General features: G+C 39.5%; 1 protein-coding gene across 3 annotated transcripts in view; it reads right to left on the bottom strand.

The window, feature by feature from the left end:
- The window catches only part of LOC135207139 (GDP-fucose transporter 1-like), a 45,577-nt gene that overhangs the window by 16,471 nt on the left and 2,940 nt on the right, over positions 1–26,166 (bottom strand). For 2 of the 3 annotated variants that reach the window (XM_064238729.1, XM_064238731.1), the window contains exons 2-4: positions 21,602–21,684; positions 19,545–19,752; positions 17,711–17,849 (exon numbers count right to left, since the gene is read on the bottom strand). In XM_064238729.1, coding sequence (XP_064094799.1) covers positions 17,711–17,849; positions 19,545–19,752; positions 21,602–21,678 — 424 coding nt within the window. In that variant the 5' untranslated portion in view covers positions 21,679–21,684. Of the gene's footprint in view, positions 1–17,710; positions 17,850–19,544; positions 19,753–21,601; positions 21,685–22,364; positions 22,505–26,166 lie in introns of those variants that run through there. The other variant, XM_064238730.1, reaches the window with a different exon arrangement.

The raw sequence follows: 26,166 nt of genomic DNA on the forward strand, positions 1-26,166 counted from the left end.
AAATTAGTAAGGTCAGGACTTAAACCTATCAGGCTATCCCTACTCAGACTAGGCATTTTAGTAGGCTAGTATTGACTTCCTTTGTAGCTCCGCCTTCTGTTCCCCATTCGGTTCAGGAAAAGCGTAACGAGAAGTTAGAACATTAAACCTATTTTTAGTTCTAATACCTGTTGAACTGAGTTCGTGACAGGAACGTTCCGAATCCCTCCATAGTGTGCGCTCTTTTTCACATTCCCTGTTAGAAGTAAGGTATTGGTGCCTTCATCTGTACGTAGCCTGAGCCTAGGACTGCCCTGCGACAGGTGGTAGCGTCCGCTGCCAGGGAACTGGGTTGGTTCTCGGGACGATGGGATTCTGTGCCCTCCAATACCTACTTCGCCCTTTTCATGGTCTGAATCTCGTTTAACCTCTTCATTACCGAAAGTTTGTTTGGAGGTAGGTGGGTACCACCATTCAAGTCTACTGCACCGCACCGGGTGCATAAAGGTGGTATGCGTAGTACCACCAAAACTCCTCTTTTCAGATAGGGACTTCCAATCATTCTGTAATTTCGGTTTGAAGAGTTTTGGAGCAAAATAAACATTATGACACGATGCCAGACCGTATGATGAACCCAAAAAAATATTATTATTGCTTATAGTAGTGTGTAGGTGACAGATGAACTGTGTCTCAACAAAAATCACAAACCAGACAAGCGTAAACATGTAATAACTTCTACCCAAGTAAAAAACCAGTTGTATCATCATTTACTGTATTTATTTATTTATTCACATTACATTTTACAAATAAAAGATATGAACACCAGATAAATGAAGGTAGAAATAAAGCCTTATAGTAACTTTATATATATAAAAAAACCAAACCAGAGAAAGCGATTTTTTTCTGAGGACAAGAAACTTGAAAAATTAGTTTTAGATACCCCTGATGCCCCTAAAGTTGTTTTCTGTGATGAAACTAATCTTAGAAAACGTAGAAAATGACAGACCAATTTTTGAAAGATATACTATAAAATTTGCGATTTCCATATTTATTGGCGGGCTTTCGCTTTAGTTTTTGCTCTTTTTTTTGTTATTACGTGCTTATTTACGGTTCTATTTTTGTAATACTTTATGTGCATGTTCCAGGTGCGATATACCAACAGATTCTGTAAGACCGAATTTTCTATTCAAGACCGTAGTTTTCTCACCGACCACCAGTGTCCCTTGTACAAGGGACACTGAGTTTCACATTTTTTTTCATAAAATTATTTATTTTCCCTGTAGGATGATAAAACTAACAGAATATGCGTTATTATAGTGCTAATCATACCTGATAATTTCATTAGCCTTTCTTGATTAGTGTATTTTTGGCAAATATTTTTACGATCGGCACCCCTCCAAACTTAGTCACTACCGAGAGATTCAGTTCGGCAGCAAACGCAATGTTTACATTCTGCTCACCCACCCGGTAAAGAAGGGGTTAAAGCATTTACCAAAGGACCGTTAAAGCGATTGCCTAGGACTGTGTTCGCATAAGGACCGTTTTCGGTAAGCAGTTAATGCTCGCTCCTTAGGCGCATTCTGTCGTCTTCACACCTAGTTTGAGGTGTTAGGATGCATAGGTTTAATAATATATAATATAGGTATAGATATTTTATTGAGATGGTAATGTATCTGTAGCGAGTTTTACACATTTAGATGTGTCGACTCGGTCGACTGTTTATATCTCTCATGTTTGGGTTATTCTAAATTCTCGTCTGCTAGCATATTCCTTTTTCTTCGTAATGCTTGTGTTCGTTCCTTGCTATCGGCAAATCTCTTACTACTGCCTCGTTTAATGTTTCTCTTTCAAGTCTACACTATCTGTAGCATCTAAAGTTCTTGCCAAGTTAGAGATTCTAGCTTCAGAGATTTCTAACTTAGTTTCATATAGGAATGCTTTCAAGTATGTATGTACGATCGCTTTCGGACAAGGTAGGAGAGTCATTGTAACTCCTCTCCCACCGCCTCCCACTTCTAGCGCCTCGTTCTCTTTCCCTCAGTCGACTCTTGCGGACTACGGACGTTGTTGACTTGTGGGAACGCAGTTGACTCGTGCGGACTTGGCCCAGTCCTGAGTCGCTTAAAACCATCTTCCTCTCATTGAGTCGTGGTGGATGCAATACAGCACTCAGCTGCTGTCACCTCTTATGAACAAGTGTCGCTTTTTGTTGTCAAGGGTTGCGGAGAAAGAGCAATCTTCTAAGATCACTTGTTTACCTCCTGTCGCAAGCTGTCTCCTCCCGTTGCCCGCTGATGGAAGAAGAGTTTGAATGGAGTTTAAGGAACTCGTTTGGGCTGGTCGGTGTTTGTTGCGACACTATGCCTTGCTGTATCCTCATTTTGTTGAGGAAAGAGACCACATAGAGAATATGTCTTAAATGTCCTAGGGTATTTCAGCGCCCTCTAAACATTGGAGAAGAGAACCAACGCTTTCTCCAATTAGAGAGCATTTCATAACTTTTCTCGTCCTCGGGTGCACAAATCTCCCTTTGGGTCTGCCTTGGCTTGTCGTCTTGTGTCTTTTAAAGTCACGGCGAGCCAAAGGCCGCTTCTTGCTGTAAAAACGCTAATTGGTCCTTTAACCGTCTTTAGTAGGAGGTTCGCTCTCTTTCTCTTTCCTGTGGGGAAATGAACTCGAGGCTGACAGACATGCTGATGGATTTTCAGTTTAGCTTGAGTTATTACCTTTTAGCTAAGTTGCCTCGTCTCTGCGACTGCTTAGAGAGGTGGAGATGCTAAATCAGCGAGTTTGTGTAGCCAGCATTAGGGTTTGTTGCCAGCAGGAGTTTTTTAGTGAGGAAAACAACTAACTCATTTCTGATGCTGCAGGGTAATGTCCTCATGCTTATACATACTTGCTCGGTTGGGGAGAAGTGAGAACACTTTTGCTTCCTGTCTGATTATGCAGCTCGGCTTTAGGTGATAAGGGATTATCTATTGGTAGTCTCGTTTTATACCTTTCGGGGATAAATGCAGACTCAGGTTCTGCGATATGGACAGTTGCAACCTCCTAACATTCATGGAGACTTGGGACCAGTACGTTACATGGTGGAGACGGTGAAGGGCAGTTGTGAATCTTTTTTGGTTGTCCTACCCAATAGCGAGCAGGAGCTTCCTTCAAAACAGCTACTGTTAGACTCATTAGAATTGAGATATAACAATATTCACGATCTAGAAATATACTTGATTTCAAGTAGGAAAGACAAAAATAAAAATATCAACATTGCCAAAATAAAATTTACAGGCCAATACCTACCACTTAAAATGAAAATTCTTGGACAAAATAGAGAAGTTCGTCCTTTCGTTCCAAAACCACTACAATGTACACAGTGCTCAAGGTATGGACACATACAAAAAATGCTGTAATAAGGCAAGTGGAACTGTAATCACCCAAAATGTATTCATTGTGGACTAGCCCATCACGCAAAATCTAAAGAATACTCATTTTACCAATACAACACAGAACTTCAGTTGTTAATAAATAGGACAGGAATGTCAGTCGTGGAAGCCAGACTCGAGCTAAAAGTAAGAGGAGTTAATAATCCATCCAAAACCCCCACCTTTTCAAATGTGACTAAAAATCAAGACATCAAGCAGCACAATAAAAAACAAGATAATATAAACATAGAAACTAAATTTCTTACCAATAATACAGAAACCCAAAATAAAGTGATATTATACCAACCAATACCACCACTAACATAGATGATTCAGTTATCCATGGAAAAGAACTTCCAATGGAAGAGGAGTTAAATTATGATAATCGAACTGACAAAAAGAAAAGAATACTGGAACGAACCCCACCTAAGGGAAAAAAATGAATATTGAAAATTACAATCAATCCAAAGAAACTCCAACTTACCAGGAGAATATTTTAAAAAACATATACTAACCTCATCACAAGTGGAAATACACAATTACCCTCAATCTCAATCAACAGCCAACATCTGGACAGTAAAGAAACAATTAATCACTCTTTACAATTCCCACCAAATAATACTAATGAAAATCATACCATTAAACCAATCCAAAATATAACTATCACCCCCCAACCATCCACAAGACCCAAGTAGTATTCAATTAACAACAACAAAACAAATAACCCCTCAAACTGACAGTCCTTGTCACTACAGAAAAGGACCAATAGAATTACAAAACTAGAAATTTCTAAAGCTTGATCAAATACTTCTGAACCAATAATTAACATCACCAAACATGCTTAGTCTTGTGGGTGTAATGAGTGCTTCATAGGTACATGTAACCAACTAACCACCAAGACAGAGGACACAGTATGAAATTGTATAGACACTTTTATTAAATTAAGGAAATGCCCTTTAACACACTAACATGAGAACGAATTATGTTCTGAATCCTTAAAATACAAAAAGGAAATTATAAAATAAAAAAATAGACTTATTAATATTCAATTATGAAAGACAAACAACTGCTGAATCTAATAACCAAAATACAATTACAATGATTAAAAAACCACAAATAAATCCAAATGCATATAAACTACGAGGCAAAGTAAAATCCGCAATCAATTTATAGAATTTAACACCAATTCCTCCCAATAATGGAATATAAAATTATTCGATAGAATATAAATGGCCTCTTAACCTGACTACGTCAGGGTGAATTACAAAGAATCATACGAGACCACAACCCAATGTGCATATGTCTACAACATATAGGAAGTAACCCTACAAATATCCAAAACTATAAAATTGCCTGTTATTCACCAACTGACGGTGGAAAATTAGGCACAGCTATATACGTTCATAATAGCATAACATATGAACCTTTCAACATACCATCTATGCCATATCAAATAACAGCTATTAAACTGTATATGCCTGACAAAAGTAAAATCACTAGTATTTGTAATTTATATAACCAACCAAATTTCAATGCAAATTTTAGTGATTTTTCTGAACTTATTAGCAAAAGTATACACGAACCCCTACTTATAGTAGGAGATTTTAATGCATAAAATCCATTATGGGATACTAATAACCCCACTGACATATCCGGAACCAACATTAAAAAAACTATAATGAAACACAACCTGTGTTGTCTCAATGAAAGTGAAATTCCAATATATTTTTCAAATGCATACCTAACCTTTTCTTCAATTGACATTTCATTATGTTCAAATGATGTAGCCAAGAAATTTGAATGGACCATTTCCCAATCATTCTGAACTACTTAAGTAATATCAAAATATTGCCACCTGCAAGATATAACATGCAAAAAGCTAATTGGGATAAATATTTCCTATACACTCGAAACATACCATCATTCCCACATAACGAAGATCACAATACAACATGCGAATCCTTCTCAAACTTTATAATAAATGCTGCAGATAAAAGCATTCCAAAAACCAAATCACATTCCACAAAATCCCCTGTCCCATGGTGGAATCCAACCTTAACAACCTTAAGTAAAATAAAGGGATTTTGACGAAGGAAAAATCTATTTCTGGGTTCGACCTGTGTCGGCCGGTGAAATGTTCCTGTAGCACACATTTCTAGGTATAAATAGATGCTAAATATACCAGAGAAAAAAGCTATATGGAATACTGGAGTTACTACCTCCAGCTCGCTCACCCATATAGGGTGTCGGTATAGCACAAGGGTGAGTAGAAGCCACTACCACAGATACTTTGCCAATTAGAAGTCTCCTCTCAAAATCCCTCTCTAGATAGGTGCCGTTACAACGTTTACCTTCTGCTCGCTACTACTACTACTCTGCCCGAAACCTCCATTCCTGAATTATGCACCCAAGCTTGGGCCAGCTAAAGGGCAGGGGACCAGGAAAAGAGAGGGATGGGTTCACCGGGCGACACAGGTCTTCCCCCAGAAATAGATTTTTCCTGCGTCAAAATCCCTTTTCTGGGTTCGACCTGTGTCGGCAGGTGAAATAGTATGAGAGAATTGGCCATACAAGCTTGGTAAACATGATATTGTTATGATACAATAAAGTTTGTTCATACTTACCTGGCAGATATATATAATCAAGTACCCACCCACCTCCCCTCAGGGGACAGTGGAAATAAAATTATGAATAGAAAATGGGAATGGTTCCTGATACCCGCCTCCCAGCGGCGGGAATGGGTACTAACCACCTGGCCGACCACTGCGTGTGTCGGAAGTTTTTAAAATTCTGTCGGACTTCCGAAAATACAGCTATATATATATCTGACAGGTAAGTTTCATGAACAAACACAAAATTTTATAGATATATAAGGAAAATAAAAATTTTCTTAAAATTATGTTTTAATAACCAATGTAAGAATAGCAAGTTACAAATGGTAAAAAAGTACCCAGTATGACCAAATCCATACTATCCTGGGAAAAATCAACAGGTAATGAACATAAAAAACAAATAATTATGAACTATGTACATGTCCAGGAGTGGGTTGATGAGCAAAGCAGACCGGGACATAAGGCAGAAAGGCAGGAGGAAAAAAAGGAAAAAAATAATAGCAAAATAATAGAATACAAATAATAGAGTTACAAAAACTAGACTATATCAGGGGAGACAATGCTCCCTGCAGCCCCTGCCAAATATTTAAGGGCCCCTAAATTCTTCAGATAGTGGCGTTTAAATACTGTCGGGGATTTAATTAACTGAGGTAGCCACTCCCCGGATATCATGGACATGAGGGACTGAATCTGGATTGGCTTGTTTAATAAAATAAAGAATTTGTTGTCTGATTCCCTTCAAGAAAATGGTTCCACCTTTTTCTCTAATAAAAAGAGGACCTGAAGACCTTTCAGAAGTTCTGCCCAGATAAGATTTTAATGTAACGATAGGACACAATGATGGGTCCTGTGGAGAGGTACAATCTTCCATGGAGACCACCTGTTTTGTGGGTCTTCATTCTTTGTTAGGAATTTACGATCTGGGAAGAGCAGAACTTCTTCTGATGGGAGGAATTCAATATGATTTGGTTCTCTAGAGAGAGCCAATAGTTCAGATATTCTGGCACCTGAGGCCAGACTCATTAAAAATAATGTTTTCCTGAGAAGGGTTATATATGAGCATGATTCATTATCAGTATCTGACGCCAACCTGAGTACATCGTTTAAAAACCAGGAGACCGTGTGAGGACGGTCCACCGGTCTCAGACGAGCACATGCTCGAGGGATAGACGAGAAGTATGAATCTGTCAAATCAATATTAAAGCCAAACTGAAACATCTTCCTCAAGGCAGATTTAGTCGTCGTAATGGTACTAGCGGCTAGGCCTTTTTCGAACAGAGTTCTAAAAAATGAAATCGCCACATTCGTAGTCATCTTCTGGACATCTGATTCGTTTAGAAAGATGGCTAACTTCCTTACTGCTGAATCATACTGCCTGAGTGTTGATTCTCTTTTGTCTGACTCCACGAACAGGATGTTTAGTGGGTCAATACTAGCATCCTTCTGTGCCGCAAACTTCATGAAGTCCATAAAGTTAGGGCATTCAGAATTCTTAAGGAAGCTGACACAGTCCAAGTTTGTACTATTTGAGTCAGTTTTGGGTTGGGAATCCATCTGGGACGGAGATTCAACTCAAGTAAAGAGGAAACCAATTGCTCTTCGGCCAGTTGGGTGCTACCAGTGCCACCTGTCCTCTGAAAGATCTGAGTTTGTGCAGAACTTTCATCAAGAGGCTTATTGGCGGAAATATGTAAATCTTCTGCCAATTGTTCCAGTCTATGGACATCGCATCTGTGGCGTGAGCTATAGGATCCAGATTGGGAGCCACATAACACGGAAGTTTGTGATTGGACTTCGTGGTGAACAGGTCTACCTGAAGGCCCGGGATTTGTTGGCAAATCCAATGGAATGATTTTGTGTCCAAGGACCACTCCGACTCCAGCGGAGTTGTTCTGGATAGTGAGTCTGCAATGACATTCCGTACTCCTGCCAGGTGAGTAGCTGACAGGTGCCAATGATTTTTCGTTGCCAACGAAAATATCGCAATCATTACATGATTTATTTTGCTCGACTTGGAGCCCCCTCTGTTTATGCAATGAACTATCACTGCGCTGTCCGAGACTAGTCTTACATGAATGTTCTTGACTGGAGCTAGTCGTTTCAGTCAGAAAAATGACCATTGCCTCTAGGACGTTGATGTGGAACTGGCAGAATGTTTTCGACCACTTGTTCCTTGAACCTTCTTGTACTGGGAGTAGCCCCCCCAACCGCTCAGAGAGGCATCCGTGTGGACTATCAGAGCGGCGGGGGCGGGGGAAATTGTAGTGGTACTGATTTGGAGAGAGACCAGACTTCCATCCATGGACGGAGTCTTTTCTTAAATATTGGCGAAATCGAGGAGATTTTATCTCTGAACTTGTTGGCTCTTTTCCGCCAAACCCGATTGATATCCTTCAGTCTGGCTTTCAACAGAACATCTGTTATTGAGGCCAACTGGAGAGAACCTAGAATTCTCTCTTGGGTAAGACGAGAAGCCCGTTTGTTCTTGAGGAATTGTCTCGTAGCTTTCGCTATCTCTCTGCGCTTCTTTGGCGGGAGAGATAGTTTGTGTGTGGTTAGGTCCCATTGAATTCCCAACCATTGAAAGCGAGACGCCGGAATGAGACGGGACTTTTCCTTGTTTATCTGGAAACCCAGGAATTCTAGGAATTCTATTACTTTGGCTGTTGCCTTGCGACATTCTCGTCATTGGTTGCCCAAATGAGCCAGTCGTCTAGGTAAGCTATTAAACATTACCCCTTGATCTCTTAGCTTTTCTGAACCACTGGTCTCTCCTAGTTTGGTGGTGAATATTTCGGGTGGCGTTTATTTTGTGAGCCCGAATGGCATGACTTTGAACGAGTAAGCTTGTTTTCCTAGTTTGAAGCCTAGGTATGGAGAGAAGTTTCTTGCTATCGGTACATGATAGTAAGCGTCTGTAAGATCAATAGAGGTGGTGACGACCCCACGGGGAAGTAAGGTCCGCACCTGCGAGACGGTCAGCATGCAGAACTTGTCGCATTGAATGTATGAGTTGAGATGGGACATGTCCAGAATCACTCTTCGTTTGTCCGAGTCCTTCTTTGGTACACTGAACAGTCGTCCTTGAAATTTCAGGTGACTGACTTTCTTTATTGCCTTCTTTTGGAGAAGGTCTTTGGCATAGTCTAGAAGGGTTGTTTTTGGAATCTGGTGAAAACTGACTGGTGGAGGAAGCCCTTTCTTCCATTTCCACCTCAGACCTTTCGATACAATACTGTGGGCCCACGAACTGAAGGTCCAATGGTCCCGGGAGAGGTACAGTCTCCCGCCCACCTGCAGAGCCTCATTGACTGGTTGAGGTCTTACTTCCCCTGCCTCCTCTGAAGCTTCTGCCTCTAGAGCCAGCTCTCTGTCGGAAGGCACCTCTGGCTCTGCTACTCCTTGCGTGTCTGGTAAAGCCTCGAAACGCCCCTTGTGATTCAAAGGAGGCGTTGAAAGATGGGGAAGTTACAACAAACCCTAATGCTGGCTACACAAACTCGCTGATTTAGCATCTCCACCTCTCTAAGCAGTCGCAGAGACGAGGCAACTTAGCTAAAAGGTAATAACTCAAGCTAAACTGAAAATCCATCAGCATGTCTGTCAGCCTCGAGTTCATTTCCCCACAGGAAAGAGAAAGAGAGCGAACCTCCTACTAAAGACGGTTAAAGGACCAATTAGCGTTTTTACAGCAAGAAGCGGCCTTTGGCTCGCCGTGACTTTAAAAGACACAAGACGACAAGCCAAGGCAGACCCAAAGGGAGATTTGTGCACCCGAGGACGAGAAAAGTTATGAAATGCTCTCTAATTGGAGAAAGCGTTGGTTCTCTTCTCCAATGTTTAGAGGGCGCTGAAATACCCTAGGACATTTAAGACATATTCTCTATGTGGTCTCTTTCCTCAACAAAATGAGGATACAGCAAGGCATAGTGTCGCAACAAACACCGACCAGCCCAAACGAGTTCCTTAAACTCCATTCAAACTCTTCTTCCATCAGCGGGCAACGGGAGGAGACAGCTTGCGACAGGAGGTAAACAAGTGATCTTAGAAGATTGCTCTTTCTCCGCAACCCTTGACAACAAAAAGCGACACTTGTTCATAAGAGGTGACAGCAGCTGAGTGCTGTATTGCATCCACCACGACTCAATGAGAGGAAGATGGTTTTAAGCGACTCAGGACTGGGCCAACCCCCCCCGTCCGCACGAGTCAACTGCGTTCCCACAAGTCAACAACGTCCGTAGTCCGCAAGAGTCGACTGAGGGAAAGAGAACGAGGCGCTAGAAGTGGGAGGCGGTGGGAGAGGAGTTACAATGACTCTCCTACCTTGTCCGAAAGCGATCGTACATACATACTTGAAAGCATTCCTATATGAAACTAAGTTAGAAATCTCTGAAGCTAGAATCTCTAACTTGGCAAGAACTTTAGATGCTACAGATAGTGTAGACTTGAAAGAGAAACATTAAACGAGGCAGTAGTAAGAGATTTGCCGATAGCAAGGAACGAACACAAGCATTACGAAGAAAAAGGAATATGCTAGCAGACGAGAATTTAGAATAACCCAAACATGAGAGATATAAACAGTCGACCGAGTCGACACATCTAAATGTGTAAAACTCGCTACAGATACATTACCATCTCAATAAAATATCTATACCTATATTATATATTATTAAACCTATGCATCCTAACACCTCAAACTAGGTGTTGAAGACGACAGAATGCGCCTAAGGAGCGAGCATTAATGCTTACCGAAACGGTCCTTATGCGAACACAGTCCTAGGCAATCGCTTTAACGGTCCTTTGGTAAATGCTTTAAACGAGATTCAGACCATGAAAAGGGCGAAGTAGGTATTGGAGGGCACAGAATCCCATCGTCCCGAGAACCAACCCAGTTCCCTGGCAGCGGACGCTACCACCTGTCGCAGGGCAGTCCTAGGCTCAGGCTACGTACAGATGAAGGCACCAATACCTTACTTCTAACAGGGAATGTGAAAAAGAGCGCACACTATGGAGGGATTCGGAACGTTTCTGTCACGAACTCAGTTCAACAGGTATTAGAACTAAAAATAGGTTTAATGTTCTAACTTCTCGTTACGCTTTTCCTGAACCGAATGGGGAACAGAAGGCGGAGCTACAAAGGAAGTCAATACTAGCCTACTAAAATGCCTAGTCTGAGTAGGGATAGCCTGATAGGTTTAAGTCCTGACCTAACTAATTTCTTTCACAATCTATTAGTTTTCCATCTTTCCTATATCTCACATATTCAGGCATAAATTTCTCAGAATAATTCCCTACATTCTTCACATCTAGTAGTTCGAAGATCACACTCTGTACCCTTGCAAGTACAAAGGAATGTTGATCAACTTCCAATTTCAATATCCTGGTTACACCAAAAACATTCCTACATAGCCTAATGTTATTGGTTTGCTTCCGGTGGAAGATATCCTAGGAAAAGGAAATTACAATACCATAAACAGGTGTAAAACAGCCAAAATTCATAATACCAACAATCGCCTAGCCGCATGGTGGGAAGGAGAATTCTGACCAGAGCTAAAACATTTGAAACACACCTGGTGGAAAACACGTAAACTAGACAGTCATCCGGGCAACACCGATCCCGATCACCTGTTCCTATCATGAGGGTTCGCGCTAAAATTGAAAAAGAGTTATCCCCCAAACTCCTTTCAAACCTCAAAAAAAAAATCACTGAGTTAAAATAAATTCAACTCATTATTAAAGGATCAGTGTCGGCTCCTTATCCTCCCAGCAACGTATCCGCTGATACTATAAACCAAGAGAGAAGGATCTCTCGTAGGTTAACTTGAAGTCCTTCGTGTAATGAGCAGTCAACACATAGTTTGCATCTCTCATATGTTAAAGCTAATATGTCTTCCTGACATATTGTTACGAAAAGAACAAGAATTGGAAAAGCCTGCACTTCATGAGCTTTTAAATTCTCAGCTGTTTTGAAGGTATCATCAAGTCACTTATGAAGTGCTTTAGAGATCACCATTGTTTCAAAGAAGACTAGGACTTTCTTTCTTTGAACTGGATCTCATCTGGATGAAGCCTACGTCTGGCTTGCGCCTGGCTGGCGCCTCGCGCCTGCTGCGCCTCGCGCCTGCTGGCGCGAGGAGTATCCTGTTTGGAATACTCTGGCGCCTGACAGTCGTAACACTTCTCGAATACTCCTGCCGTCTGGAAGGCGCATCTCGCTCCAAATACTCCTGGCGCCTGTTAGGAGTATTAAGCTCAGAATACTCCTGGCGCTTGGTAGGCACATCGCGCTTCGAATACTCCTGGCGCCTGGTAGGAGTAAAAAGTCTAGATACTCCTGGCGCCTGGGAGGAGTATCGAGGTCAGAGTACTCAAGGCTCCTGGCAGGAGTATCTCTTCCCAAATACTCCTGACCTATGGAAGGCGCATCTAGTTCCGAATACTCCTGTGGCTTGGTAGGAGTATCGCTCATGGAATGCGCCTTTCGAATGGCAAGTATATTGCGCTTAGCGGGCGCTATACTCCTATCAGGAGTTCTCTCTTCTCCAGTTGGCTCTTGTTGCTTGGATGAAGATCTGGGCCTAGAACGATCTACAGTAAAGTCAGGCTCTTTGCGCCTGGCTCCTAGTTGGCGCCAGACGCTTGGCAGGAGTTACTTCCTTTCCCACGTCTCGCCTGCCTAACGCATCGCTCCCCCCAGAGATGGCCGCTTGTACGACAACTCCCCTGTAGGGTTCGTCGCGCCCGACAGGAGATCGGTATTTGGATCTCTTAATCGGAAGCCTGTCATCCTTTTTACGAGTAGGCTCTTTAGAAAGTACTCCTACCAAAGACGCTAAATTGCTCCTGCACATTCATCAAAATTTAGTCAGCTACATCCAGTAGACGATAGGAAATCTAAAAGTCCGAGAGACAAGTCTTCCTCCGAGGAGGATCCTTATTGAATACTTCCGTTGCTAACGAGTTCTCCTCCTAAATGTTTGATGAGTTTTCTCGTTGCAGAAGCTTCCCTATCCTTGCCCGAAGGAAGGAAGGAGCCTGGAAGCTTAAAGAGATTCTGAGCTGAAATTGGTAGGGCTCCTGATTTCTAGCTCTTGAATGTATCTCTCTGACCCTTTTGGGAAGTAGTTTGAGCCCTCATCGCGTTCCAAAGACTGTCAGTAAACGTTTAAACCTTGTCTTCTTCTGTAGATGACAATGTCAATACATTACCCGGACAACGAAACCTCTATCTGAAAGTGTTGATCCAGGAATAAAAAGCTTTAGTTCTTTTGCCAAACATACTATGCTGGCGCCAGAACCCATTGCCGAGTCTTCATAGAATTGATTCCAGATTCTAAAGCCCTAAATTTCACTTGTCCTTTTGATCGTTTAGGACCAGAGAAACATTTGATTAGGAGCAGTTCCATCTTGTCGGAACACGGAATCTGAGGCCCAAATTAGGATCCCATTCTAAGTATAATATCTCTTACTCTTATCGTATAGAGGTATTGTATAAGATCCCGAAGATCTTAATTCTCTACTATCTCTAATATTCTTTGTCGAGACAGAGTATATCTTTTTACTGTGTTCATTGATAGCAAAAATAAAATCCAAGGTGATTCTTCCCTCTGAAAGGGAAGAAAAAAACCATTATGTGGTTCACAGAGGTATCGGAAGAGGACAGTTTCCCCTTTCCATCTAGCACATCTGTAGCAATTCTATGTCTTTAACATATTTTAAAGGAATTATCAAGCTTCCCTTGAAAAATCCTCTCATTCATATTTACTTCTGGTCAGTCTGCACGCAGACAGACTCAGAGTGGATAGGTTTTTCAGGTCCAATATTTATAATAGATTCCGATAAAATCTCTACTCTCTTAGAAAAACCTTCCGACACATGCTGAAAGAAGAACGTGACCTCTGTGAATCCAACCTTTTTATTGCCAAAATGATGCATTCATCTTCTTCCTTTGACGCCCATTTATTTTTTTAATATCTGTTAAGAATATATATAACTAGGGGAAAAAGACTAAAGTTTATTCCCCTATTTAAATAAAGATGGCGTATCTTGCTACCTCTCTTGTTTCGAGGAAAAGGAAGCAATCTATAAGAAGCTCGTTCATCTTCTGCCTTGCGAAGAGATCTGTGAATACTTTCCGCAGGGTCTGACAACTCTTTCCAATAAATGTTAAATCAAGCTCTGCCGAATTAAAATCCTTTATAATACCGTCACATTGTGGTAAACAGCATTCATCTAGGAAACTCTTGTAAGGATAGTAGGAACGCTGTAATTAACCACGGTGTGTGCATAAGGCTTAACCGTATCGTTATCTTAAGGTGAATTTCCTACTACATTCTTTCCTCGCCGAGGCAGAGAGATATCCTTAGCAAAACGAATACGATGTTATTCATGTTTGCCTAAAAAAATCCCCTCAATTCGTGGTTAAGTCCCTGATTGTAGGGGGAATATACGGTGAAGCATTCGATCCCTTAGGAGAGAGATGTAACCAACCGTTCACGACCGAGAACCGGATGGTACTGGATTGGCTCACAATTACAGCCGTCTCGTTCACTGCCTGGCTGCATTCATTCTGAGTTGCCAGTTACTCCCTTCAATGAATGGATATAATAAAATTATTCTCGAGTCTAAGAAAGCTCTCAATAATGCAAATTTAAGCCAAACAACCTTTGTTAAATACCGAAGCTGAGTAGGTATTGTCGTAACAAACCTTTTAAGCGAAGTCCTTACTAGGAAAATCCTGTAAGGATATAGATAATTCCGTAGCGAACCAGAAAGGCAACTATGGTATGCGTATATGACTTGTCATTCAGTAGTCGTATACAGCAAGCCTTCTACGACACTCTTTCCTTTCCGACATGCAGAGAAAGAATGGAAATATTACTCTCTTCGTTCATTTCGTCAATAATCCCGAATGAGTATTAGTCAAAGAAAAGATCGCAAATGACAACCGAGGATGGTCGAAGAGAATCTCTCCAGCTTTTATTATCTTGGAGATAAGTCCGTATTTTACGCCTTTCTTATCTGGAAGAGCCTCTAATCAATGAATGAGAGCTCGTACGAATCTTGTTCAACTTCCAAACGATTGCCCCTCTTTCTGTAAATGGTTGGTTGCATTATTTTTTAGAAGGAGGATGATTTTAATATCCTCTTACTAATACTGAACTAATTCTCACAATTCTGCTCTATCTTCCATTCCTCAAGTTGGGACAAGATTGAGCAACCGGAGGAGAGCGCTTCCTTTCGAAAGGTGAAGGGCTTTCAGCAGTACCGACTCTAACCTGACAAGGGCTACGGCAGCCTGTGCTACATCTTGAGTCCCTGCCTGGAAAAAGCCGAACTTGCTCTTGCCTTTATTGCATTAAAGACGATCCTGACAAGGGCAACGGCCGCCTGTTGCGACAACTCCCGTCCCTATCAGGAGAAGCCTCGAATGTCTTTCACCTTTCGCCTGGAGGACTCTTGGCGGTTGTCAGGCTCTTCTTGTAGGAGAAAGTGCCTGGCGCTAAGCAGGAGTATCTTGCCTAGAATACTCCTGGCGCCTGGGAGGAGTATCGCGATCGGGAATACTCCTCCGAGGAGTCCATCGCGAATACTCCTGGCGCCTGGGAGGGAAGTATCGCGATCGGAATACTCCTCGTCCTCGGAATACTCCTTGGCGCCTGGCAGGAGTATCGCGCTCCGAATACTCCTGGCGCCTGGGAGGAGTATCGTGTCGAATACTCCTGGCAGGAATACTGCTGGCGCCTGGCAGAAGTATCGCTTTCCTAGGAGGAGTATCGTGATCGGAATACTCCTGGCGCCTGGTAGGAGTATCGTGCTCGGAATATTCCTGGCGCCTGGGAGGAGTATCGTGATCGGAACACTCCTGGCACCTGCCAGGAGTATCACGTTCCGAATCACATGGGAGGTCCTCGGCGCCACCGGGATAGGATGGATCTGGTGAGGTATCGTGATCAGAATACTCCTGGATCCTAGCAGACGTATCGCCCTTGGAAAGTTTTCTTGTTGGAAAGTTCCGAGCATCTGAAAGGCGATCCTCGCCTGGAAAGTTCTGTACGTCTGGAAGGTTATTCGAATCTGGAATCTTCCGCCTTCTGGAAGGTTCCGCTTGTGCGGAAGGTTCTGTGTGCGGAAGGTTCCGATCTCTTGTACATTTGTTCTTGCTTAGAATTCGACAATACTTCCATTTTCGACATAGCCCTCCCTTTCTTCTGATGAGAAGGACTTCCATTTCCGATGAAGATCCTGGTTCATAGTGCTTCAGGCGCTTTGCGCCTATATTCAGGCCCTTCAGGTGCTTTGCGCCTCGTTTCAGGCGCTTTGCGCCTTGTTTCAGACGCTTTAGGCGCATTGAGCCTCGTTACCGGAGCTTCATGGCCCAAGGAGCTAGAAGCTTAAAAGTTATATATATGTGTAATCACTAACGAGATCCATATAATTCATTCGATCAACAAATATTCTTTAATATCTAATTCGTTCTTCTCAGAATAGATATATTTTCATATACATGTACCGATGAGGAATTTATTGAAATAACTATTTCAAACCCCCATGGGATAGAGCCCCCCCCTGTCCAACTGTACGGGGGGACGAACCCGGATAGGGCAATGCCTCTACCGCAACTGTTATCGAATGATGTCTTCCTTTCTCCGTCTCTTCTGAGGTTCCGATAGCCAGACGAGATTATCTTGCATCTTCATTTAATCTACGCCGTTGAAATGGTTTCTTCTCCTTATTCGTCAAGACGATAATAATAAGGGGAACACATTGAATTAGGATGCCTTTCCAATGGCTATCCCTGGCAGTCTGGGACGTCCTACAGAACCTGCCGAGGGGACGCCTGATCGGTGGGGGTTCTCCATAACCTCCGTACGGCTTTCGACTTTCCTTCTCCTCCGGGCCAGGGAGCTTGGAAGAGGTCTAGGCCTGGGAGCGAGACAGAGCCGATCAGACGCACCCTCTATTGCAATGGGAACACTATAATCACTTCTTACCTTATAATAGCTCGTATCTTGAGCTACATTCCTTTATCTTCAAATTGCAAATGAATTTGTAGTTTCTGTGAAGTAAGAAGGTGATGAGGAAACAACACTACTAGTACTGTTAATATTCTAACTGCTTGTCAGAACGAGGGCTATTAAAGCTTCTAAAGAAAGCATATCTAGTTCTATGTTTTTCTGACTTCCTCAAATAGGAAGTTACCTTATTTTCCTCAATCAAATTCTAACATTTATTACACTTTATCAATGAATAAATATTTATATTTCCCTTTCTTGCAAACTATGTAATTGTCTACCGAAACTTCGGTAGTTACACAACCTCTATTCTTTGAAAACTTCGAAGTTAATTCATTAAAAGTTATTAATAAGTTATTAAAAGCGTATGCCGAACCACCGATCCAGTACTTCCCTGTAAAAGTTGGCCCAGAAGATCGATGGCGATGAAACACGAAAATCAAATCAGGAGGGAAGGTAAACATATGTTTACATTCCCAGCGACAGAGAGAATCTGATTAGAAAACGGGAATGGTTCCTAGTCCTGCCACCCAGCGGCAGGCCGGTAGATCACCTGACCTACCTGTAGCGTGTGCCGCGAAATTCGAATTTCTGTCGGGGACGACGGAGTCGATAGCTATGTATATATCTGACAGGTAAGTTGAATGTATGAAAATATTATACAGTACTAGTACTTGAAACTTACCCAACATTATGTATGTGAAGATGACGTTGAAAATAGTTGTTAACGATCTTCCTACATAATAAAATGCCACACCCACATACTTCAAACAAAGGTTGTTCAAGGTGATCATGCCTACAAACATGAATGTTAAGGGTAACACCTGCCGAAAAAGAGTACAGTAATTATATCAGTAATGTATAAAGTTCATAAAAAAATAAAACAATAATATGCCACAATGGGCTCAATTGGTTCAAACCATGCAGCATGAGGAAACAGTTTTGCAGAAACAAAGAAGGTGAAGCAATTATTGAAATTTGGTAAGACATAGAAATATGCTAATCTGAATGTTCAAGATGCCTAAAGAACAGTTTGTAATGGATAAGATTGGAGAAGTTGAAACAGTAACAAAATCTGTAATGATGAAAGTGCAGATAGCATCAAATTACAGATTGTACTTCAATACTATCTAGTGAAGTAACCCTAACAAATATACATTCTCCAAGCTATTATTTCTGACACCACACCATTTCCTTAAGGGATAGATCCTAAAAAAAAGGACAGTGATCACTCTTACATTTGTAATTTGCGATTCATGAATATACAATCTGAGCAATAAACATTCTGCAATGCAAACTTCTTCATAAACATATACAGTACAGGCAGTCCCCAGGTTACGACGGGTTCGGCTTACAATGTTCCGAGGTTAAGGCACTTTTCAATTATATTCATCAGAAATTATTTCCAGGGTTACGACGCATGTTCCAGGGTTACTCTCCTACAACGCTCATCTGGCAGAAGAAATATGACACCAAAAATGCAAAATAATCAATATTTGAAAAAAAAAATTTTATGAAAAATGCAATAAGAATGCAGTTTACATAGTTTTCAATGCACCCAAAGCATTAAAAGTAAGGTTTTCTTAGGATTTTTGACGATGTTCTGGCTTACGACAATTTTCGGCTTACAAAGCATCTCAACGGAACCCCCGTTGTAACCCGGGTACTGCCTGTACTCGTGGGTTCATCAGTGCTTAGAACACCCCCTATACAAATGAGCCATTCACTTCTGTTCTGACTGCATTATTTTTCTTGGATGTTGAGGTCCTTCCTTCTCAATTCCAGGATGGTGAGGTCCTTCCTTTTCAATAACACTTGCTTTTCACTATTATCTCATATACGCTAACCATTTTCTCAAATTTGAATAGATCTGCAATTCACCTTGGGTCACATATACAGCTTCAACCTATTCTTTATCTAATATACTGTATGAGAGATACTGTATCCATAATTTCTTATTCTTTATTAGTATATAGAATATAACCAATAATGGTTATTGTAAGAGGTACTGGGATTCATATGGGCAGGAATAGGTTGTCCAAATGATCAACATGCATACAGTACTCTATTACAGTTAGTGTTCCCAATTGTCTGCGATTTCAAGGATCCACAAGGGAGGGAATCTTGGAACTTATACCTACAGATGTACAGATGCCAAAGGTGAATCTGTCATCTAAAATGTGTTAAGAAACAAACTGAGGCATATTTAGGCTACTGTAAAGTGATGGGTTTAAGCTAGAGCAAATGACGACTTTAATTCTACTACATATTTGGCAATTCTTTGTATAACAAAAAATTAATGTTGATAAAAACAATTGTATCAGACTTCAAATTCAAATTAACAAACAGTTTTGTACTATATGTAAGTTTATATAAAGCTAATCATTAACTTCCTACAACCATACACACTCCAGGGAAAGTTACACCAAATTCAAATCCTACAAACTGCAATACAGTACCTGACTTGGAGGTTGAGTTACATATAAAATGCAGTACGTACAAAACGTATGAAATATTACCTGTCTGGCTTTACTTTTCTCCAGATGTCCAACTTCAGGAAACGTTATTAAGTTAGGGAAGACTTTTGATGCTTGACTGAGTAAAATACATGCAACTGCAGTTACAAAACACTGAAACCAAGTGACAAAGAGCGGCGCATCTTTATCGTGACCGGATGAGCCACCAAGGAGATACTTGTTGACAAACACCATCGATATGGAGACAGCCCTTGGGAATGGAAAATATTACTATTTAATAGTTCACTTAATTGAAAATTATACTGTAGTAAAAAGGTTACTAAATATGATGATAAAACCTTCATTTACTTCTAAAGTAAGCTGAATTTTTCTTACTACTGTATCTTCAAAACAAAGCTCCAGTCATTGCAACTTTTATAGTAGTCAAAACAAAGGTCCAGTCATTGCAACTTTTATAGTAGTCAAAAGTAAAAGAAGGAGAGAGAGAGAGAGAGAGAGAGAGAGAGAGAGAGAGAGAGAGAGAAGAGAGAGAGAGAGAGAGAGTGTGCTTGTTTTTTTTTCTCTACACACAGGGGATGGGTTGTGGGCTACTCACTGAATGTTAGTGGGTTAAATGAGTGTGACCAATTTGTAGAGATAAAGCTGATGCTCTTTCTGGTATGGAAAAAAAAACAACAATCTAACAGCATGTTTCAGCTGATCTACTTCACTTCATCAGATTCAATGTTGCATTTGCTTGTCATTTATTCAGTTTACATTTTAGACACTAAATAATCACTGATTTCCTTATTGGCCTCAACATGAGGGACCCAATATATAACTTGCAATGTGAAAACTACTTGTCACAAGAAAATTCTTTGAAAAATAATTTTTTATATATTTCTAAAGGACTTCTAGATCCACTGTATTTTAAAAATGTATACAGTGGCATAATTCTGACGCATTCTCGTCAGGCCTGCTGTAATAAAATTACTCTTTATGTAATGAGAGTACTGTATATTTACTATACGATATAGCAGCAAATCACACACAATGGCCACAAGGACCCATAAATTAGTGTGAACTCTTGTATCTTGTGTGGTCTACTGTGTAGTGTTTACATGTTCTAGCGCAGAGGAGGCCAAACAGTCGATCGCGGCCATTTGTTTGGTCGATTCGCAGTCACCCACAATCAATATAAACAAACAAAAATAAGCTATATATATATATATATATATATATAGTATATATTTATATATATATATTAATATATAGAATATATTATAATATATATATATATATATATATTATATATAACATATATAAAAATGATATATATATATCTATATATATATATATATAATTATATATATATATATTATATATATATTATATATCTATATATATAATATATATATATATATATATTTATATATATTATATATATATATAATATTCTATTATATATGTATATTATATATATCTAATATATGATATATATATATATATATATATATATATATATATATATATATATATATATATATAGTGAGGCAATTATGTCTCCATGTTTTATCATACTATGGCGCTATTTGAAATTTGTTTTCCCACGTAATAATATGTGATTATGTAGTATGATCGATTGTAAAATTGTTTCAGTCTTTAAAGTAGATCTCGGAGTTCAAAAGTCTGGCCACCTCTGTTCTAGAGAATATGCATCTTTTTACAAATAATACAGTTCAGACTTTGTGGATAGTCCAACAAGAAGTTCTAGTACTGAAGTAGTTCTCATCATCATACAAAAGAAATGGAGGACAGTTTTTCAAAAACAATTCTCAATGGTCAATTAACACTAACACCAATAATAAGAAAATCACTTCCATGTACTTTATATTGACCTCAGGGGCATGGATGCCAACTCTTGACAGATGGAAATGGGGGGAACACTTTTTTTTGGAGTGTCGGGAGATAACTGATTACTGTCATAAAGTATTTGGTCATACTCTCTCTCTCTCTCTCTCTCTCTCTCTCTCTCTCTCTCTCTCTCTCTCTCTCTCTCTCTCTCTCTCTCTCTCTCTCACAAACACATATGTGCTACAAAATGCTCATGTTTTACTTACCAGTAAAGGCTGACAACTGCTGTAATCCTAACATATTTGTACAAAAGTGACTCTTGTCTGATTCCTAAAGATTCCATTGTAGCCTGAAAAATATAAGAAAGCATGTGAAAACAACAATTCTGAAAGCCAACCAAGTTCTGATAATCAATATAAGCGCTATGAAACTAAACATAGCTTACAAGAATTTAATGACCTGCAGATAGCCCATGAGCCCTACGAGGAATCACTAAAATGCTAATCACATACACACCAGCTAATGGAAGTTGTCCAAATCCAAACATCAAATTAAAAATTCCATTTTTATTCCTAAAAAGTCTGTCAAAAGGTTCATGATATAAAAAAAAATATATGATAAAACAAAATTCAAACTAATCACTATGCTGTAAATTAACAAACCCTTTATATAATCCTGCTATATGCTCTGTAAGATTGGATCAACTGAGCACTAATTATCTTCCTAAAAGCTAGTGGAGCGGTAATTTATACTGCATGACACTTGTTTATTTCTTTTTTCTTTTTTTACCTGAGGTAGGCTAGTCAATTACCTATCCTACAGCCCTATGCATTTTTAACCACAGCAAGTATAAAAGGGTTTCTTGAGGAACATGAACATTATAAAAGCAACTTGTGATAAGAAACCCCACATAATCTTATTTCAATAAATAATAAACAAAGTTTACTATTTATTGAAACTGGAAACTGGAGCGTAACATTCTCCTAATAAAATAATTTGGCTGTAACAGTATTAACAAATGCTATTTACCAGTGCATCGGAAGAGCATGATGGATAAGGATACAAGCGGTAGTGTGCAGGACAAAGGGTTCTTCTCCTTTTAATTGCCTAACCATCTTGACTTCAATTTGTTGCATGCATCCACTATCAGAGTACTGCTTCAGTTCTGTTACTCTTATCATGGAAGAAACTGACTTTTACATAGTATTTACATACTTCAGTGCTAAAGAATTTTATATTTTCATTAAACATTGTGGTAGCAAGAATCACATCTTATCTAACCTAGAGCACTATAAATTAAAATAAAATCACTGTGTTGCAACCTAACCTAGGATGTTAAGTCCTTACCTGTCCAGGGAAGCTTTTCTGCCTTGGACTTCCCCACATTTCACCTAACTTAGGGTACTCTAAAAGTGAAATTAATGGGTTGCCACCTAACCCAGCCAAACCTTACTTAACATAAGACTCTGGGTCCTTAAATGACTGGGGGCTTTACCCCCTAGACGCACCTTAACATAACTACAGTCACCAAATACGTACTATATACAATTTACCTTAATCATAATCATAATTTGCAGAAATATTATGGTGATATTGGGAGACATCCTTTTATTCACTTTGGTATTTTCCTCCACCCAAAAAACCAGCTTTCCCACTGTGGTCTCCCATAATTGTAGGATATAGGCTAAGGGGTTACAGCATTTTAAAACCACTAATTTGTTTCCAACATCTTACAGTTCAGAACCCACAGAAAAAAATGTAAAACAGCTGAATAATCCAAGGAAGAAGAGTTACCTATCTGTATGAACAGAACCATGACTGCAGACTGAAACTGATATTTTCAAGTCACACCTGAATTCCAAAATCCCACTTAACTGGTGACACCTACAAAATAATAAATCAGCTTTCTGCACTTTTTAAGTGCTCATGTTTCCCGATAACAATAACAAGAAGCATTCCAAACAAGCTAGCCATCCTTAACAACAATGCGCTAGGACAAAAAATCCAATTAGGAGCCTCACTCACTCAAACATCAAAGTACGTATAAACAAAATACCCAGTAACAAAAAATCTGCAGTAGATTTTAGTATCATATTAATATACTACCTATGTCTATTACACATAGTTATAGCTAGATATATGTCACTAAGGAGACACAAGAACAAAGCAAAAAACAAAACTCAGCGTCAAGACTGGTATTACCGCAGGCTTAAAATTACCAAAATCCAATTAGGAACCTCCCTCACTCAAACATCAAGATATAAACAAAATAGCTACCCAGTAGATAACAAAAAATCTGCAGTAGATTTTAGTATTATTTTTATATAGTCTACTACCTATTACACATATATTAGCTATATGTCACTAAGGAGACACAAGAACAAAGCTAAAAACAAAACTCAGTATCAAGACTGGTACTAGGGGAAACAACCGCCTTGGATCCATCGTACTCAGGTGGATCAGCCTTATTCACTCGATATTTAATTGGTGAAGCAAGAATACAATTACATCTTTATGCACACCATTAAAAAGACTGAAGTTTTGTCAACATAATGTGATATATGAAAGCCCCATACGAACTAAAATAAGCATGTGAGGTCTTCGTGAAATATGTTTTCAGGGCAGTTTTTAAATCCAATATGGCGTCGTCCGCCTCAAGTCTCTTTCGTAACCAGCATGGATCCCACGTCCTTCCCATCCTTCCCAGCACTCATTTGAACAATATTAGCGTATATATGTAACATTTATCAATATTACTCAAGATTGCAGTTGTAATCAGCACAATAAAACAACATTTTGTTGCATATATTAGTGAAAGTATGAAATTTCTTATTCCTGGTGTCATGGTTTGAACTGAAGTTCATTTTTACCTTGTAATCGGTGGTTTTATCCTTACTGCCATCACAACTGAAACTCCACAGTGCTTATTTGATATTAATTATACACATTTTGGTCTTAATTCACTCCAAATTGCACTTGAACTATGTTGAGAGTTTGTTGACAGCGAAGTCATGGCAGGAAAAAATTTCCAGCCTTGTCATGCATCTGGCTGCTGAAAATCAATGCTGAGTAGACGATGGATAGGCGAACTGTTTATGACAAAAAAAAAATTTTTTTTCTTTTGCTAGCACTTTTCATTGATTTAAGTCTATATTACTATTTTGACTTTTCTATTTTTAATAATTGTAAGCCAGAAATAAATGTAACCCTTAATGCTTGCATACTAGGAATGGCAAAATTTCATCGTTGCAAATTTAGTGGAGCTTCACACACACCTACCCCGATGCATTTACAAACTGTTTCAATGAATTCTAGTTGTTATAGTAATGCAATAATGATAAAATTACTCTAATATGTATATACACGTATACTACAAATAGATATGCTAATTTCACTTATTTCCCGGTTTTGTGTAATCATCGTTTACAATTGTTGTGAAGAAAGTGCCCCAACGTCTATGGGTACAAGTGGTGTGCGGATTTAGCACATGGAATGGAAAGTTTATTGACACAAGTGACTCTGCAAACATCAAGATGGCGTTAATCTTCTACATTTTTGGTGTTTTAAGTAAAAATTTTGAAAGCATCATGGAGGTATGTTTGCAGTGCGCATGGCTAGACTTTCATTAACCTCTGTTTAATCTTAAAATATAACCTTAATTTCTAACTTTGGAGAAAATACTTACTTCAAAAGGAGAGTAGATGTCTCGAGGTGTTGCTCTCACTACCATTGACTCGTGACTGGTGCCCATCTACAGTGTCAGGACGTATTAAAGTACTTTTTCGGAGGGTGAATCAACAGGTGGCCACTGGATCAGCTAGGGGGAAACAACCGACTGGACTTGCGGATCCAGTTTCTACCGTGCTTAGATCCACCCTCCAAAAAAGTACTTTAACATGTCCTGACACCAGAGATGGGCACCAATCACAAGTTGTTGGTGGTGAGAGCAAGAGCTCGAGACCTCTACTATCCTTTCGAAGTAAGTATTTTCTCCAAAGTTAGAAATTAAGGTCACATTTTAAGATTAAACATAAGTTAATGAAAGTCTGGCTCTACGCAGTGCACACATACCTCCTTGACGCTTTCGAAATCTTTACTTACAACTCCGAATATTTAGAAGATTGATGCCATCTCAATGTTTGCGGAGTCATTTGTGTCAATAAACTTCCCATTCCATGTGCTAAATCCGCACATCGTTTGTACCTATAGACGCTGGGGCACTTTCTTCACAAAAATCGTACACAATGACTTCCAACCACGACTTATCCAAGGAAACTACGATTTTTTGGTAAAGAAGAAGAAGAAGCGTGCACTAGGTAATTATTTAAATAAATAGTTAAACAGTAGTATAAGGTCATGAATTGCATAAATTTTGTACATATTCATGATTATTAATTTGAAAATTTTGTTGTTGAAAAATTTGTAAATAGATTCCCGACTCAAATAACAGTTTTGCTGTGAACAGTACCTACAGCGTTGTTCGCGCTCTTCAATCGTTTATCAGTGTTGCCAATTAGTATGTGTTTACCCTCAAACTGGGTATAAGACTTACACAAAACAGGGGAAACAAGTGAAATTAGCATATCTATTTGTAGCATATATACATATTAGAGTAATTTTATCATTACTGCATTAGTACCATGACAACTAAAATTCCTGGAAACAGTTTGTAAATGCATTGGTGTATGTGTGAAGCTCCACTATATTGGCAACAATGAGTCATTTTGCCATCTGCTCATATCTGCTTTAGAAATATCTGTAATTTTTCGGGGGTAATTTGGTTGCAAAAAAAAGGGATACCTACTAGACATGAATTAACTAAACATTTTGA

This window comes from Macrobrachium nipponense, chromosome 32 (assembly GCF_015104395.2).
Source record: "Macrobrachium nipponense isolate FS-2020 chromosome 32, ASM1510439v2, whole genome shotgun sequence".
NCBI classification, from domain to species: domain Eukaryota; kingdom Metazoa; phylum Arthropoda; class Malacostraca; order Decapoda; family Palaemonidae; genus Macrobrachium; species Macrobrachium nipponense.